Source organism: Arvicanthis niloticus, chromosome 1 (assembly GCF_011762505.2).
Source record: "Arvicanthis niloticus isolate mArvNil1 chromosome 1, mArvNil1.pat.X, whole genome shotgun sequence".
Lineage (NCBI taxonomy): Eukaryota > Metazoa > Chordata > Mammalia > Rodentia > Muridae > Arvicanthis > Arvicanthis niloticus.
Genome location: NC_047658.1, coordinates 27,925,114 through 27,940,765, shown reverse-complemented (window position 1 = coordinate 27,940,765; position 15,652 = coordinate 27,925,114). Strand labels below are relative to the sequence as shown.

At 40.0% G+C, this 15,652-nt stretch overlaps 1 protein-coding gene across 2 annotated transcripts in view; it reads right to left on the bottom strand.

Moving 5' to 3' along the window:
• Positions 1-15,652, bottom strand: part of Herc2 (HECT and RLD domain containing E3 ubiquitin protein ligase 2) — a 174,946-nt gene that overhangs the window by 128,649 nt on the left and 30,645 nt on the right. For both annotated transcript variants that reach the window (XM_034490041.2, XM_076935171.1), the window contains exons 9-16: positions 13,960-14,131; positions 12,205-12,378; positions 9,443-9,631; positions 8,718-8,869; positions 7,512-7,669; positions 7,307-7,420; positions 3,728-3,979; positions 1,330-1,523 (exon numbers count right to left, since the gene is read on the bottom strand). In XM_034490041.2, coding sequence (XP_034345932.1) covers positions 1,330-1,523; positions 3,728-3,979; positions 7,307-7,420; positions 7,512-7,669; positions 8,718-8,869; positions 9,443-9,631; positions 12,205-12,378; positions 13,960-14,131 — 1,405 coding nt within the window. The remainder of the gene's footprint in view (positions 1-1,329; positions 1,524-3,727; positions 3,980-7,306; positions 7,421-7,511; positions 7,670-8,717; positions 8,870-9,442; positions 9,632-12,204; positions 12,379-13,959; positions 14,132-15,652) is intronic.

The window sequence follows — 15,652 nt, the reverse complement described above, 5'->3', positions numbered from 1 at the left end:
CCTGACAGATGCAGATACTTACATCCAACCAATGGACAGAAGCCAGAAACCCCTGTGGTTGAATTAGGGAAAGGCTGGAAGAAGTTGAGGAGGAGGGTAGTCCCATAGGAAGACTAACAGTCTCAACCAACCTGAACCCCACCCAGACACTGAACCACAAAACATCAGCCCCACCAGGCAGCAAACACCAGCTGGTCCAAGGCCCCTGATACTTATACAGCACAGGACCGCCTTGTCTAGTCTCAGTGAGAGAAGATGCACCTAACCCTCTAAAGACCTGAGGCTCCAGGGAGTGGGGAGGCCTGCCGGGGTAGGGGTTGGGGGAGTGGAGATATCCTTTTGGAGATGGGGGAGGAGGAAAGGGATGAGAAACTGTTAGAGGGCAGACTGAGGGCAGATCAGGATGGGGATAATGACTGAACTATAAAAAAAGATTAAAGATATTAAAACAAAAAACAAAACAACAAACAAAAACCCCTTTATCCATTAATTGAACAACTGTAACAGAATGGAACAATTCCTCATGGCCATTACCAGAAAAACCTACCCATAAAACAGAAGCCAGGAATGCCTCTTTTCCTGTTAAAGAAATTGAACTTCTAATGAAATTGTATTTCTAATTATATTTCTAGACTCAGATGAATTCATAAACATTTAAAGAAGTAGCACTGTACATAATCTCTTTTAGAAAACACTAGAGAAAGTACCCGGGTTCTTTTCATGAGGCCAGCTTTAACTTTACAGAAATCAAGTAAGAAGACAGCACAAAAAAAGTTGGATGCCAACAACCCTGATGAGTGTGTCTACAGGTGCTCACACACACACACGCACGCACACACACGCACGAACACACAAAAATAAATAACAAAATATTAGCAAGTAAAACCTATAAACATCAAAAGGATAAAATACCATGACCAATAGTTATAGCAGTAATGCAGAGATTAGTCAATATTTGAAAACCAGTACTTTCCAAAATGAAAACTACTTAATTTACATAATGTCAGAAAAAAATTTTTGAACAAATTTCAGCATCCATTTAGATAGAGTACTTCCAAAAAAAAAAAAAAAAAAAAAAAAAAAAAAAGAAGCAATTCACAGCCAACAATGAAGAGAGAGAGAGATAGAGGGTGGGAGGAAGAGAGAGGGAGAATACGCTATCTCTACAATGTACAGAAAAAAAGGCTAAAAGAACTAAATGTAATAATTTGTTGTGGAACAACCACAAGACAGAGGGACAAACACTAGTATTTCTACATACTAGCAGTGACCATTTGGAAAGTAAAATAAAATTGTACAAAAAACCAAACCTAACTATGCAGTCAGTACCTGGGCAGGCCCACAAGCAATTCCAACTATGTGTTTGGTGTCCAGTCCTGGTAGTGCAGTAGGTTCTGGCTTGGTCACACGGAGAGTGTCAAAGTGCTGGCACTGATCATTGCTCCCCCAGCTGTGCACCTCACTGTCTTCTGTCAGAGCAAGGCAGTGAGTGGAGCCTGCAGCCACATCAATCACCTTCTTCCCTAGAGAAAAGACAGACACAGTTAACACCATCCAGCCTATAGCTGTAAGTCCTAGAAGGACATCTGCTCATAGCTGCAGAAGAACATAAAGCAGTCAATACTAACTTCTGATAAGTAACACGTCCTTCAATATGAAGCTCAATTTACTTGATATGACATATTAAAATGTCATGTCTTGTCAACTATGATTTATTAATAACACAGTCTACAAATAAGCTAGAGCTACAGTATGAAGTCTTTTTTTCTGTTCCTTATTCAGAATTTTAATCAAAAAGACAGTATGATTTTTTTAAGTTCATATCCCTAGTCTTGTTCATATGGGATAAGATACACATAGACACATAGATATATATACACACCATAAAAAGATACACCCTATAATTAACTAGGAAGATCTCAAGAAAGCCTGATCCCTTATTCATCTGTACTGTTCAAGAACTTCTGATGGCTTTAAACCCTGCCCTGAAAAAACTAAAAAACTAAACAAAACGAAAAACTTAAAGCAGCACTCCTTTGGCTCTTTTAATAGATAGGTTTCCTGAGAAACTGTTTTTTAAACATGCTTGGCCACCAAAACATTCTCATAATTAATTTATTGACTGATTAGCTGATTGATTACTGGACAGGAGAGGACATGCCACAGCACACATGTGGCGGTCAGAAGGAAAGTTGGTTGTCTTCTCCCACCTTTATGGGAGTTCCAGGATCAAATTTAGAACACTATACTTGCACAGCAAGTGCTTTTACTAGCTGAGACATCTCACCAACCCCTGTTCCACTAATTCTGACATTTAATTACATTGGTGGGAAAATGGTATTTCTAGTTTATAGATTTTTTTCTTCAGTACCCTAGATGTAACCATGCAAAGCATATTCTTTACTAAAGGCCTTTTCTTAAAAGGAAGCCTTTCTTTTCTCAAAGTCGCATGACATGAACATTTTTCTATTTGTGTACTGTTAGAAAAGCACTGTACCTTTCTTGTAGGTAAATCTAACAAAAGTGTTACCTAGTAAGTCTGAGTTACTATAAGTTAACATCAATAGTAATTTAAATATTCCTAGAGTAAAGCACCAAACAAATTTTAGTTAATAACTAGAAACCTAGTTTTTCTGTATGAATGGAGAAAAATTTAAGAGGCCAACTGAATTTCAATAGAGTTGTGCAATACAGTGAACTGTGTTATTTTACCACTTATCACAGAAGCCTGGGAATAAAACACCTGATGAGCACAGAGACTCCCACTGACTAAAGTATTAACATGCTATAAAATAAAACTGATGAACAGAGAACTGACAAGTCTCCTTAAAAGCCCTATTTCCAAACCCTCTCATTAAAGAAACAGAAAGAGAGAAAGGAAAATGAACTAGTGAAATGAATCTGTGAAACAAAATGCAGGCCAAATCCTGTATCTGTGAATAAACTTTTAGGGGAACACAAGAGGACTATTCCCTTAACAATTAATAAGCTAGCCCTTTAAGAATGTTTTTCACTCTGAACTAAATAAAATACCAAAGGGACCAATGAACATACATGTGCTAACCTTGCCTGACTCACTGACCTCACCCTTCTCTGCTTTCCTGTCAGCTCATCTATATTTTACCAGCCTCTACCCCCGACACATCCCCTACCCCTCTTTGGACAGTATGGGGACAACCTACAATCCCACGAGGCCAAACATTATGGAGAAAAAAGGAGAGGTTTTCCCTTTATGAAGTCCATGGTTTTAATGGCTCTTTCTCCAAACATGCCATTCCTAGCAAGAATGCCTAAGACTATGTGAGGATCTCTCAGAGGCAATCCACCCTCTATGCCACAGTGAGCACCACACTACAGAGACGCCTCACTCACACCCACATGGACTTCCCCTTCCCTGTCAACTCCAATACACATTGGACAGTTCTGTAACCAAGCACATATACCTTACCACCAAAAACAAGGTCATAGCAGACCAAGTCGGGAGAAATCAAGCCTACTTCCTGCTATAACCCCACAGCACAGTAAGTCTCAAAGTAAATGAATTAGAAGTTAAATTTGATAAGAATAATCTTAGAATATTTATTAAAATAGATAAGCCACTTTCCATTATTTACAGCTATCAAGATATTGCTAATGACACTCCATTCACTGGATATAAGGTAAGAAAAGAAATCTGAAGATTTCTAAAGAATAGATCCATAAGGATTAACTTCACTCCTGCAATCACCTTGCAAACCTTCCAAGAGTTTGGGATAACGGACATGTTCTTCTGTTCCATGCCCAAGCCTCTGATTGTCACCTTTTCCCCATGAATAAACTTGGCCATCTTTTGTCAAAGCAATAGAAAACTGACTTCCACATCGCACTTTGATGACATCTAAGTCTTGAAGTTTTTCAATCAGCTTTGGGGTTTTGCAGCCATCACTTCCGCCTCTACCCAACTTCCCATAGTCGCCATCTCCCCAAGACCACACTTGGCCTAGAAAACACAAATTACATATTCAATGAAGTAAAAATCATTGCACATCATAATGGAAGTTTTAAACGACTGAAAATAATACAATCCATAAAACACATATATCTTACATATATATATAGTTAATACTACACAGATTTTTGACTAAATATAATCTAATTTATATTTCAGATTGATATATTAGCAATTAAAAAATTGTAAACAAGACCTTGAGAAATCGTACAGTGGTTTAGAATAATTATGTTCTTGAGAGGACTCTGGTTCCCACTCAGCACTTATAACCATCCTAAATTCCAGTTTCAGGGGATTGGCATTCTCTTCTGCCCTCCTCAGGTACCCCCCAAACACACATATGCACAGACACACACACATACTTCTCATTCATACTTTAAAGGCAAAACATACATACTCATAAAATACAAATAAACAAATCTTATTTTAAAAGTAAAAACTGGAAGTTACTTTTTATTTAGATTAAATGGAAAACAGAGTTCTGACTCTTACTTTTTGGGACCAATGCTGCTGCTGGAGCTAAATTCTAAACACAAAACAAAAATCCCACTGCTCCACAGACATGAATACTGAGGTGTGTGGCAATGCTGCCTTTTATGGACCACCCTGAGTCTGTCTGCACTGTGGCGTCCTCACAGCACTGTAGTGCTTCCCAATGGCACGCCACATATCAGTGCATGTAATTTAATTAAATGACATAGACAAATACAATACAAATACAAAAGTGGTCTTTAAAATTGAGCTGAATAATTTGCTAACCCTGAGTAAATTGGGAGGAAAAAACTGTTCAGTTACACACTAGAGAAAGCTGTAAGAGGAAGTCCAGAAGAAAAAAGACAAAATGAAACTTTCAGTTTGCTTGTAAATAACTCTATTCTCATTCTGCTTTCAACTGTCCAAACCAAAGATCAATATACTTTTTCTTAAAAATAAGATGATATTTTTATTTAGCCTTTGTGGGTGATACAGGCTGTAATAAGGACCCAACTATGCCACTGTCACTAGAAAACAGCCAAAAACAACACATAAGCTAATTTGGATGCATTCCAATATAATGCTAGCTATCAAGATTGGCTAATCCCTCATCTAAACTGAAAACTGTAAATAATACACTGTTTGCTAATCAGTGAAAGAAAAAAACTCAGTGTGCATATATATCTTAGAATATGAACCTAATTTTATATGTCCTGTCTAAAATTCTATTGCTTACACTTAAGCCAATGTTTTCATCGAGCCTATCACCCAAGAGCAGACTGCAAAGGCAGGCAGGATGCTTCTACTGCACCAACCACCTCAGAATACAATCATGCCACAAAAATGTTTCTCCGAAAGAATTGCACCAAAAAAGCACAAGTGTGAGCAACATTTATAGCCTTATTCCTAGTCCCATCCATTTTATCATTACAAAATTTTCCTCACAGAAAGTTTAAACAGAATATCAAATAAAACCCAAGCACAACTTGCCTAACCTAGCCAGGAACTGTAACTCCTACACAGTCGTCCCAGGACTCATGAGGAAGGTAGGAGCCCATTAGAAAAAAAAGCAAGGTTCTGTCACAAAACAAAACCATCTTAGCTAATAATTTGGTAAAATATGACTCATTCAATAGTAGACATTTGCAAATAATGAAGGGACCTTTCAGATGACTACTCTCTGTAGAATTCAAAAAGCAGCAGAAGCACGGTGATTCTGAAAATGTGTATGTATCAATGGTAGGCTCTAGGAGGATAGGGAAGTGCTGGAGATTTTATGTTGTACCAAAGACACTCTCAATAGTCAATTCTCTACACACCATTCAACCTCTGTGATGGTTAGTATATGCTTGGCCTAGAGTGTGGCCTTGTTGGAGTAGGTGAAGTCACTGTGGGTGTGGGCTTTAAGACCCTAGTCCTAGCTGCCTGGGAGCCAGTCTTCTAGCAGCCTCCAGATGAAGATATAGAACTCTCAGCTCCTCCTGCACCATGCCTACCCGGATGCCATGCTCTCAACTTGATGATAATGAACCGAACCTCTGAACCTGTAAGCCACCCCAATTAAATATTGTCTACAAGTTGCCTTGGTCATGGTGTCTGTTTACAAAAGTAAAACCTTAAAACAACCTTTATAGGAAAAACAAACTAAGAAATTCCCCAGTTGATGCAAGGACTGACAAGGTACGGAAGTGAGATCATCATAATGCAGACAGACAAATTCATTGTAAAAACGGATGCATTTTTGACCATCAAGCCTGAACCACTACTGTGTGTATGTGTGTGTATGTATGTATATACATATATATATTTGTATGTATGTACATATATACATATATACACACACACATACATACATACATACATACATATGCACTATGCATGGTGACAAACACCTGTGATCGCAGCCCTATGGAAGCTAAGCCAAGAGGAAAATGAGTTCAGAGACATTCAGGGCTACTTAGCAAGATACTGTCTCACTAATAAACACAAAAATATGTAACTACGGCTAAACAGGAATAAATTTCAATGGTAAAGTACTTGGATCCTGGAACCATGAATCACAGTACAACAACAACAACAAAAAAGTATACAATCTCAATCTCACTAATAAAACATAAGCCAGCAATTTTATAAGGTACATGAGATTGTAAAGTATACAATGACTATGAAAGATTGGCTGTAATAAATCAATAGAGGTTAAATGTTGGGTGATATATTAATAGTGAAAATTCAGAATGTCAGTTATAATATTAGCTGTAAATTTTTAGTGAAAAAATGAAATACCCACTAGGAAAAGTGGGAGCCCCTAGGCAACTACCTGCTTTCAAGAACCAAATCCTGGTAAATTCTTGGGGCTTTTCACTGAAGCCACTGAGATCCTAGTGTGGTAGTTTAAATAAGAAATGTCCCTCTTAATCTTGGGCATTTGAACACTAGGTTTTCAGCTGTTGTCTTGGGAAGGTGTAAACGGTAGTGCAGACTGCTGGAAAAACCACATCACTGCAAGGAGGCTTTGAGAGTAAAAAGCTTCTCCTATCTTTGTTTTGTGCTTGCATTCAAGATGTGATCTTTCAAGGTTCTGCTCCAGCTGTCTTGCCTGACTGCTGCTATGTCTCTCAGTCATGATGGACTTTAATCCTCTGGAAACATAACTCAAAATAACTCTTCCTCCTACGAGTTACATTGGTTATTGTGCTTTATCAAAGCAACAAAAAAGTAACCTATACACTCACCAACCAGGGAAGGCAGCCTAAGGAGGTTCATACAACTCCCAAACTCATTCATCCAGGCAACAGCCACTTACATCCCTAAGAAACTGCCCAGGGCAGCATAAGCTCTACATACCGTTCTCAGTCACAGCCAGGGTTTGAGCATCCCCACTCCCACACGCAACATCGATGACCTTAAGTCCTTTGAGTCCAGCCACCAGCATTGGAATGGCCTCATCTTCACTGGAGCCTTGAAACAGATACAAGTGTCATTGTCAATGACTCTCAAAAGAAACAAGGTCCTCCTACCTCATGATTATACTCTTGTACAGCAGACATACCATGGCCCAAGCGGCCGTAGTTTCCACGGCCCCAGGTGTACAGCTCCCCCTCTGCAGTGATGGCAGCACTGTATGTGCTCCCACAGGCTATGTGCACCACGTGCTTCCCAGCCTGCTTTCCTGAGAAAGCTGAGATCACCTTGGGCTCCTCCAGAGGCCTACAGGAAGGAAGGCAACAAACAACATCATAGGTGTTTCATAAGAGTTAAAAAAGTAAAGAGGTAATCAGAACACAAGACTTTTTGCCTTTCTATCTCAAACACCAAACATTACTGCTTGCTAACCTGGATACTGCAAGAGTATCTATTAAAGACTTACACAAAGAACTAAATAAAGCAGTTCTGCTCCTAATGTCCCAAACCACAATCAGCAACAAAGCAATGAATGCTGAGACACCCTACAACATGGCTATACTGCAAAATATTAGTATAAGTCAAAGTCAGAAATAAACTCCTATACAATTGACTATAATCAGTGTTAGGAATGACAAAATAATATGAACAGAGGGCAAGACAATGGTTGGCAGGAGCTAGAAGGAAATCAGGGAATGACTACAAAGGATACAAAGACAAGCGTGGGAACAATGGTAACACATTCTCTCTTGATTGTGGTGGTTCCTACACTGAATGAATTTGCCAAAGCCTACAGTAAAATAGGGTGGAGGTGGGGGGGTTACCACTGGTTTTACCTCATTTTTCTCAATTTCTTACATTGTAGCTTTAGGGTTATTTCTGACCTCTAAAATAATGCATCATACATATCACTACTTTTCTCTTTTCTCTTTTCTCTTTTCTTCAAAGAGAATATTCTAAGTAGTGATATTCCCCTCTCTCCCCTCTCAGTATCAACAGGCCATACGCCTTCCAGTCCCTTCTCCACCAACTCAGATACAGTTGAGGTTGGGAATGTTTCTCACTTGACCTGACTGCTCCTCGATGATGCTCTGACTTCATAAGATGAGGAAGGGGAGGGGAGGGAAAGGGAGAGAAAGGGAGGGGAGAGAAGGGGAGGGGATAGAAGAGGAGGGGAGAGGAGGGGAGGGGAGAGGAGGGGACTGAAGGGGAGGGGAGGGGAGAGATTATATTATATCTCCCTCCTTATCTAAACTCAGCAGTAGCAGATAAAATCACCCCTGATATTTTTCCATTCTGTTGTGAATATAGACAACCAGAAACATATCAGCTTCTGAAACATTTCTATACGTACACTGTGTCCCCATGGCCCAGCCTTCCGCCATCCCCACAGCCCCAGGAGTACACCTCCCCTGTGGCAGCCAAAGCCAGATAGTGGTGACCATCAGAATGGGCAGCAATTTTCACAATGTTCCTGGAAGCAAGACCCTGGACCAGCTGTGGAGCCTAGAAAGGTAAAGTCAAGAATAACATTAGTCAGTCATAGTAATGAACAATGAACACAGGATGACTCTTCCATTCATATTCTCCCTGAACAAATATACTCAAATGAACAGACTAGGAATCTTCAGGGCTCTGACCTGTTCTCCATTCCAGCACCAAGAGAACAGTAAGAATTCTCCAAGTGATCCACGGAATAACAAATGCTGGGTGGGAATCCCTAGGGTAGGCAGCCTGTGTAACACAGATGCACAACTCACATACTTTCCTTAAATGAGAGCGCACATGGCCCAATGTACCACAGTCCTCATCAGACCCCATTCTTTTTCTGTTAACTGCCATACATGTGAAAAATGGGTTTTCAAAAAGCAATTGTGATTAACAACAGGAATTACCTGATGGAGTTCTTGATCTTACAAACTCAAAACCCTGATAATAATTATAACTAAGATAATTTAACATGACTAATAATAGACAATGAACAGACACCAATGACCAAGAACACTAGACTGTGTTGCATCTACAGCAGAGACCACACCACTGAAGGAGGCATGCAGGCACACTACACTCAGCACCTACCAGCATGTCACTGTTGTAAGCCTGTGTGTACACACGGCCATTTCGAGAGAGGATCAAGAAGCGCTTCTCTGCACAGGCCACCTGCATTACCCCAAGACTGGCAAGGCCTTCACACTGGATTGGACCAATCACATTGGCATAGTATTTCCATCCTATTAACCCCCAACCTATGACCTCCTGCAATGATCCCTGTAGGAAAAGAGCACATGTAAACATTTCTTTAGAGTAAGAGAACACCCAGGGCCAATACAGAGATGCTTCATAAGCTAAAAACAAAACAAGTAAAGAGATTGATTGAAAACATCAAAATAACTCAGAACATTTCACATTACCTCAGTTAAATGGTAAATTCCCTGGGTTATTTGTCCATAATATTTCATTTTAAGAGTACCAATCAAAAGCTGGCCCTTCAACATATTTTTTCAATACTTAAACCATATCAGGTTATTTTTGTGTCAAAACTGGAGAAAATCAAAACTCCAAGCATAAGGCTGGGCGAAAATGATTTCATTGGTGACGGTGACAGGAAGGAAGCTATTTCGGAACAACCTGAAGATAACTAGCCCAGCTGAGTTATCTCACTAATGCTACAAAGGCACATATGCATGGGCACTCGGAGATCAACAGAGAAACATGTACCAGATCACCCACCACAGTATTACTGGGGCAGCAAAACTATCAATAATTCAGGTGTCCATTAAAAAGAGAATTATTAAGAAAATGATGCATGGCCAGCCATGGTAGCCCATGCCATTCATCACAGCACTCAAGAGACAAGGATAGGCAGACGTTATGAATTCAAGGCCAAATCCTGGTCAACGTAGATTCCAGGCCAGATAGGGCTACATAGTGAAACACTATCTCAAAATAACAGTAATAAAATCAACTGCAGGAGGAAGTGGCAGAGAAGGAGGAGAGAGAAATCTGACAGGTAGAGTTAAACACATAACATATGTATTAAAACAGCTTATAAAAGTTAAGAGACCATCTGTATTTACTAATACAGAAAGATACCAGTATATCTATTTGGTGAGAAGAAAAAGCTAAAGAAAAAAGAAGCCAAAGAATAACTGTAACATGGTATCACTAATATGTCCATTCCAGAGAACAGTGAAAAATTACAGACCAAGCTTGGCAAAATTGGATCAAGCAGGTGGGATGCAGGGCATGTGAACGTCAAGAGAGCAAACAATAGTCCTGATTTTGAACCATGTAGAGACAGACAGACAGACAGACAGACAGACAGACAGACAGACAGACAACAGACAGAAAAATATATATTATAAATAAATAAAATTATTAAAATTATATACATATATATTTCCCCCAAGTAAAAAGCTTAGATTGAAAGCTAGGATTAATCTGTATAATCCTGACAGGAGCACTACCACCCCAAATGTCCATTGTCTCATGGCTACAATAGGAGAAACATTGTGATCAGCAGCTGTGTTCATACGTGATACCTTTGATGGGCAGGCATGTCCAGGTTCTTGTCACACAAGCCAATCACTGCTCCTACCATACTATTATTTATACATTCTACATAAAATATGACTGTGTTGTCATTATATTATAACCAACATTATACACTAAGTACCTCAGTGACAACATATATGATTAGAGTGTACAAGGCCACAGTTTAACTTCTAGCACTAGTATCAGAAAAGATTCTCTGGCATTTCCCTACACATGGCATGAAGTCTGCTGTCATGTGGACAAAAGTAAGCTCTCTGAGGTCCCCAATTCAGTGACTAAGCCCTGAGTACTTCTTATGAGTAGATGAAGTTCTGAATAAGTACATTATTGATATGAGCATGGCCATGTCAAGGACCCAAATACTTCAGATTCAGGAAAAAAAAGAAAGCCTTCCCCAGTCAGAGCAACATTATTCACAGTGCATACACAAAGTGTGGATTACACTTCCTCCTCTCCCCCAGATGTTTACAACCTGGGACTGCTCCCCTGCGGAGACCTCCCACCGAGACTGACTTACCTCTCCTCCATACTGTACTTACACCTACTCAATGAATGTAGATGCCCTCTATTTTAAAGTGCGCACAGCCCACTTGATCGAAGCATTTCTAAATGTGTCTGTTTTCCTCAGAACCCACTCAGCACTGACCCGCTCTGAACTACAGGCACATTTAAACATTCTAACCATCATTATCAGACATAGCAAATGTGGCACATACACAGAATGAGAATCTACAAGAACTCCTAGTTAAACACCACACAAATAATACTAAGCCGGTTGGAGTTCAGTGTTTGTGATGGTTAGTGTTAATTATCAACCTGACAAAATCTGGAATGGCCTAGGAGGTGAGCCTCTTGACACGCCTGCAGAGAATTATCTTGCTATTTCAATTGATGTGGGAAGACTCATCTTAACTGTGGGTGGACCGATTCCCTGGGCAGTGAACTATCTGTGGAAAAAGCAAGCTGAGCATCAGTAAGCATTCACTGCTCTCTTGATTACTGACTGTGACTGCAATGTGACCAGCTGCTTCAAGCTCCTGCTTCCATGTATACTCAAATTGTGAGCTATAATAAAAAAACTCTTTCTCCCTTAGGTTACTTTTGACAGAATTTTAAAGGGCTTTTTTGGTGTGGTTTTTGTTATTGTTGTTGTCATTTTTTGCTCTTTGTTTTTAACTCACACCAACAAGAGAAACTAAGACCATGTTAAAGTACTTGCCTAGCACATTAAAGGTTGGAGAGATTTTTATCATTACACAAGAAAAAAGTGCTACTCTAGCACATACCTTATGAGATGTTGGAGAGCTACACAAAGGAGGCATACAGGGTGTAGCCAGACGGTCTAAATGAGCCATGACAACAACTGCAGTTTGTCGTAAATCAATGGCAAGTTCATTGTCTTGTGGAAGAGTAAGGTACCTTAGGAAACTCTCATTGGGGCTTAGAGGGCCAGATAAAAGCTAGATTAAGAGAGAGAAATTAACATAGTCAGAAACAGTGGAAGAAAAAATATCACAATCAACTTCTAATCACTATTTATGTTTTGTATTTAGTTATGCATTTCCTGTGTTATCATATTTTAGCCATCGAATAACAATGTTTATTATACAACTACACTATACATTTTCCCCTCTATATATGGCATATAAATACACATAATATTGACTGTACTATCTATGTACTTTAGTACCACACATATACAAACTCCATATGAACTGTTAATACAGCCAAACCACCCTTTAGGAAGACTGCCCTCAAACCCTGATAAGGGAACTGGAAAAATAGTTCAGTCCATACAGTGCTTAGCAAGAGGACCTGAATTCAATTCCCAGAACCCATATTTAAAAAAAAAAAAAAAAAAAAAGTCACAGTGCTGTGCCCTTGTAATTCCTGATAAGGGAGGTTCAGACAAGGTCACTGGCCGGCCAGTCTGATCTACCTGAGGAATTCTAGACAAGTGAGAATAAGGTTGGTGGCTCTTGAGGAATAAAGCCCCAAATTGACCTTTGTGCTCCACACAAGGTAAAGATGGAGACAGACAGACACACACATATGCACACTTTTTTTAAAATTATAGAAACACTGAGCAAGCTCTCTGAAACATAACACAGTACTTCAGCATGCCTTTGAAAGAAAGCTAAAAACAAAACATAACAAAACCCCTCATTTTGATATGAATATTGCCCACTTTAAAGAGGGATTTTGATTTATTTTCTGGTTTTGCAGTCCCAGGGATTGAACCTATTGTTAGGCAAGTACTCTAAGAGTCTTTAACAACCTCCACCCTACCCACTTGAAATTTGGAGACAGGGTCTCCTTAAGCTGCCTGGGCTAGTATTAAATTTTTGATCCTTCTGCCTCAGCCTATCAAGTAGCTAAGATTCCAGGTCTGTACCACCTGGTCTGCTGCCGACTCTACCAAAGCTTTATTTTATTTACAATTAGCATCATATTTCTAATTCTTGTAAAAACAGAGTCTTATTATCACTTAGGAGTGTCAACACAAAAATCAGGCCAAAGGGTTATGAAACACCTAACTTTTTAGAGAAAAGACAAAAAGAAAGCCAAAGTCCTGAGATTTCACCAAGTATTTGTTTATATTTACACAAAACAGCCTAATACAGCATCTAAACTTCACTCCCAAAACAGTCAAGCAGCTTCTGGAACACACAGAGACTGCCACAGCTGACTCAGTGAAGAAGTCTGCAAAATCAACATGGCAGGCAGTACACAGGTCTCTCTAGAAGGTCAGTGGATCCACGACAAACCATATTCGTCTTCCTAAGTTCAAATCTAAAAGCTGCCATATGGAAGAATCTCTACAGTGTGCATGATACTCTATTTCTATCTTGTCGACATAGTACGTGTAACCTTCCATACCTGCCCCATTTCACTTGCTCCTATCAACAGTAAACAATACACCCAAAAGATATCTACTCCCATAGAAGTACACAATCTGACTTACTTAAAATAAAACTACTTCTTTGATATTAACAGAATAAGAAAGGGTCACCTATACACACAACCCAGGTGATACTCACATGCATATCGCTCTCTGTGTGTGGCATGTCCTTACTGCAGATGATGCTCTGAAACCGCTGCAGCAGAGGCAAAAGAGGAGCACTGGTGCCCTGGGCAGACCGCTCATTGTCAGTTTCCTGTGCCCCACTGTCCCACAGCTGAAGCAACAACAGGATGGCAGACAACATTTGGCTGAAAAGGAAGAATATTTACTCTCTAGTAAAAACAAATTAATGTTTGCCATACCACATCAAAACTAAGAAAATAATTAGAATTACAGAAAAATGATATGAAAAGATGCTAACATTATGTTATGGAAATAAATCTTGGCAATTAAATCACTGAATTAATGCCAAGAATTTAGCAAAAGACAACTGTCTACTAAAAAGTATTTAATAAAAAAAAAAAAAAAGCTAAGGCATTGAAGTAGTACTTTGTACATAAAACTTCTGGATCTTAAGATAACAAATTAAGAATATTTATTTCAGAAAAACTAAATAAACAGTTACTTAGAGAAAAACATCTTAAAAGAAGAGCTCTTAGATGACTAGATAAATTAGCCTAAAAAGAAATAAAAACAACAAAATGGACTAGCACAAGAATAAACACAGGGGGGCCAGAGATGACCCCTGCCTGGTACCACAAGGCCTAGGTAGACAGAGCAAGCCTGAGACAACCCCCACCCAGTGCCACACAGCCTAGGTGTCCAAAGGGCATGTCCAAGCTGACCACCACCTGGCATCACACAGCATATGCAGGGCACAGCACTCTGAGATGACCCCAGGCACCCAAAGGCCCCTGGTGCCACTAATATGAGCAACTAAGTAGTGGAGTGGTGAAAGAAAGAGAAGCAGAATGGTGAGTGCACAATGAAGAAAGGCAGAACTAGAGACTCAAGGGAAGTGAGGGACAGCCTGATGCGAGTAGCTGGCAATGCCACCTGAGGCCATGTGGAAGTCCTGGCCCTTGCTACAGCTGAGGACCTTGTCTGGGTCCATGGACCTATAAGAGTGGGAGTCCACTGCCACCAAAGGCCATGTAGATGTCCCTGGTTTAGGCTGCTGCCTAGGGCCATGATGTCTGAGGGCTGTGCAGAGTTGGCCCTACCCCTCATCAGCTGTAGCTGTAGTTGGCCCCACCCCTTGACTGGGCAGTACTGAAGAGCTTGCCCAGGTGTAAGTAAAAGAGAGCTGGCCCCTATGACATGAGGGAGGAAGAACTGTCAGGCTGAACAACTCAGCTACCATTCAGGCCCAGATCTAGGGCTTTGGCCCACCCCAACAGTTACCCCATCTATGAACTACTGAAGGGGCTGGTCCTGCAGATCCAAAGATGCAGGCTCTCCATGACACAGGGCAAGAACAGGATATCTGAGAAGAGTTCCGCTGAGGATCCAGTACTGATAACGTAGCAGAAGTCAGAGGCCTTGAACCAGACACTGACTCACTGCAATGATCATTTGCAAGAAACGCAGTTTGGGTAAAAGGGTTTATATACTGTGTGACACACCGCAGGGACAGAGAGATCATTGGGATGTGAAATTCACCAAAAAAAAAAAAAAAAAAAGGCAATAAAAAGTATTAATAAATAAACAAACAAACAAACAAACACGGTGTCCTGGAATGAAGGTCTGCCCAGAACACAACTATGTGCTCCAGTCACAAACAGTTAAGTGGAATCCCACAACACAGCAGGCTTTTCAGATACACAACC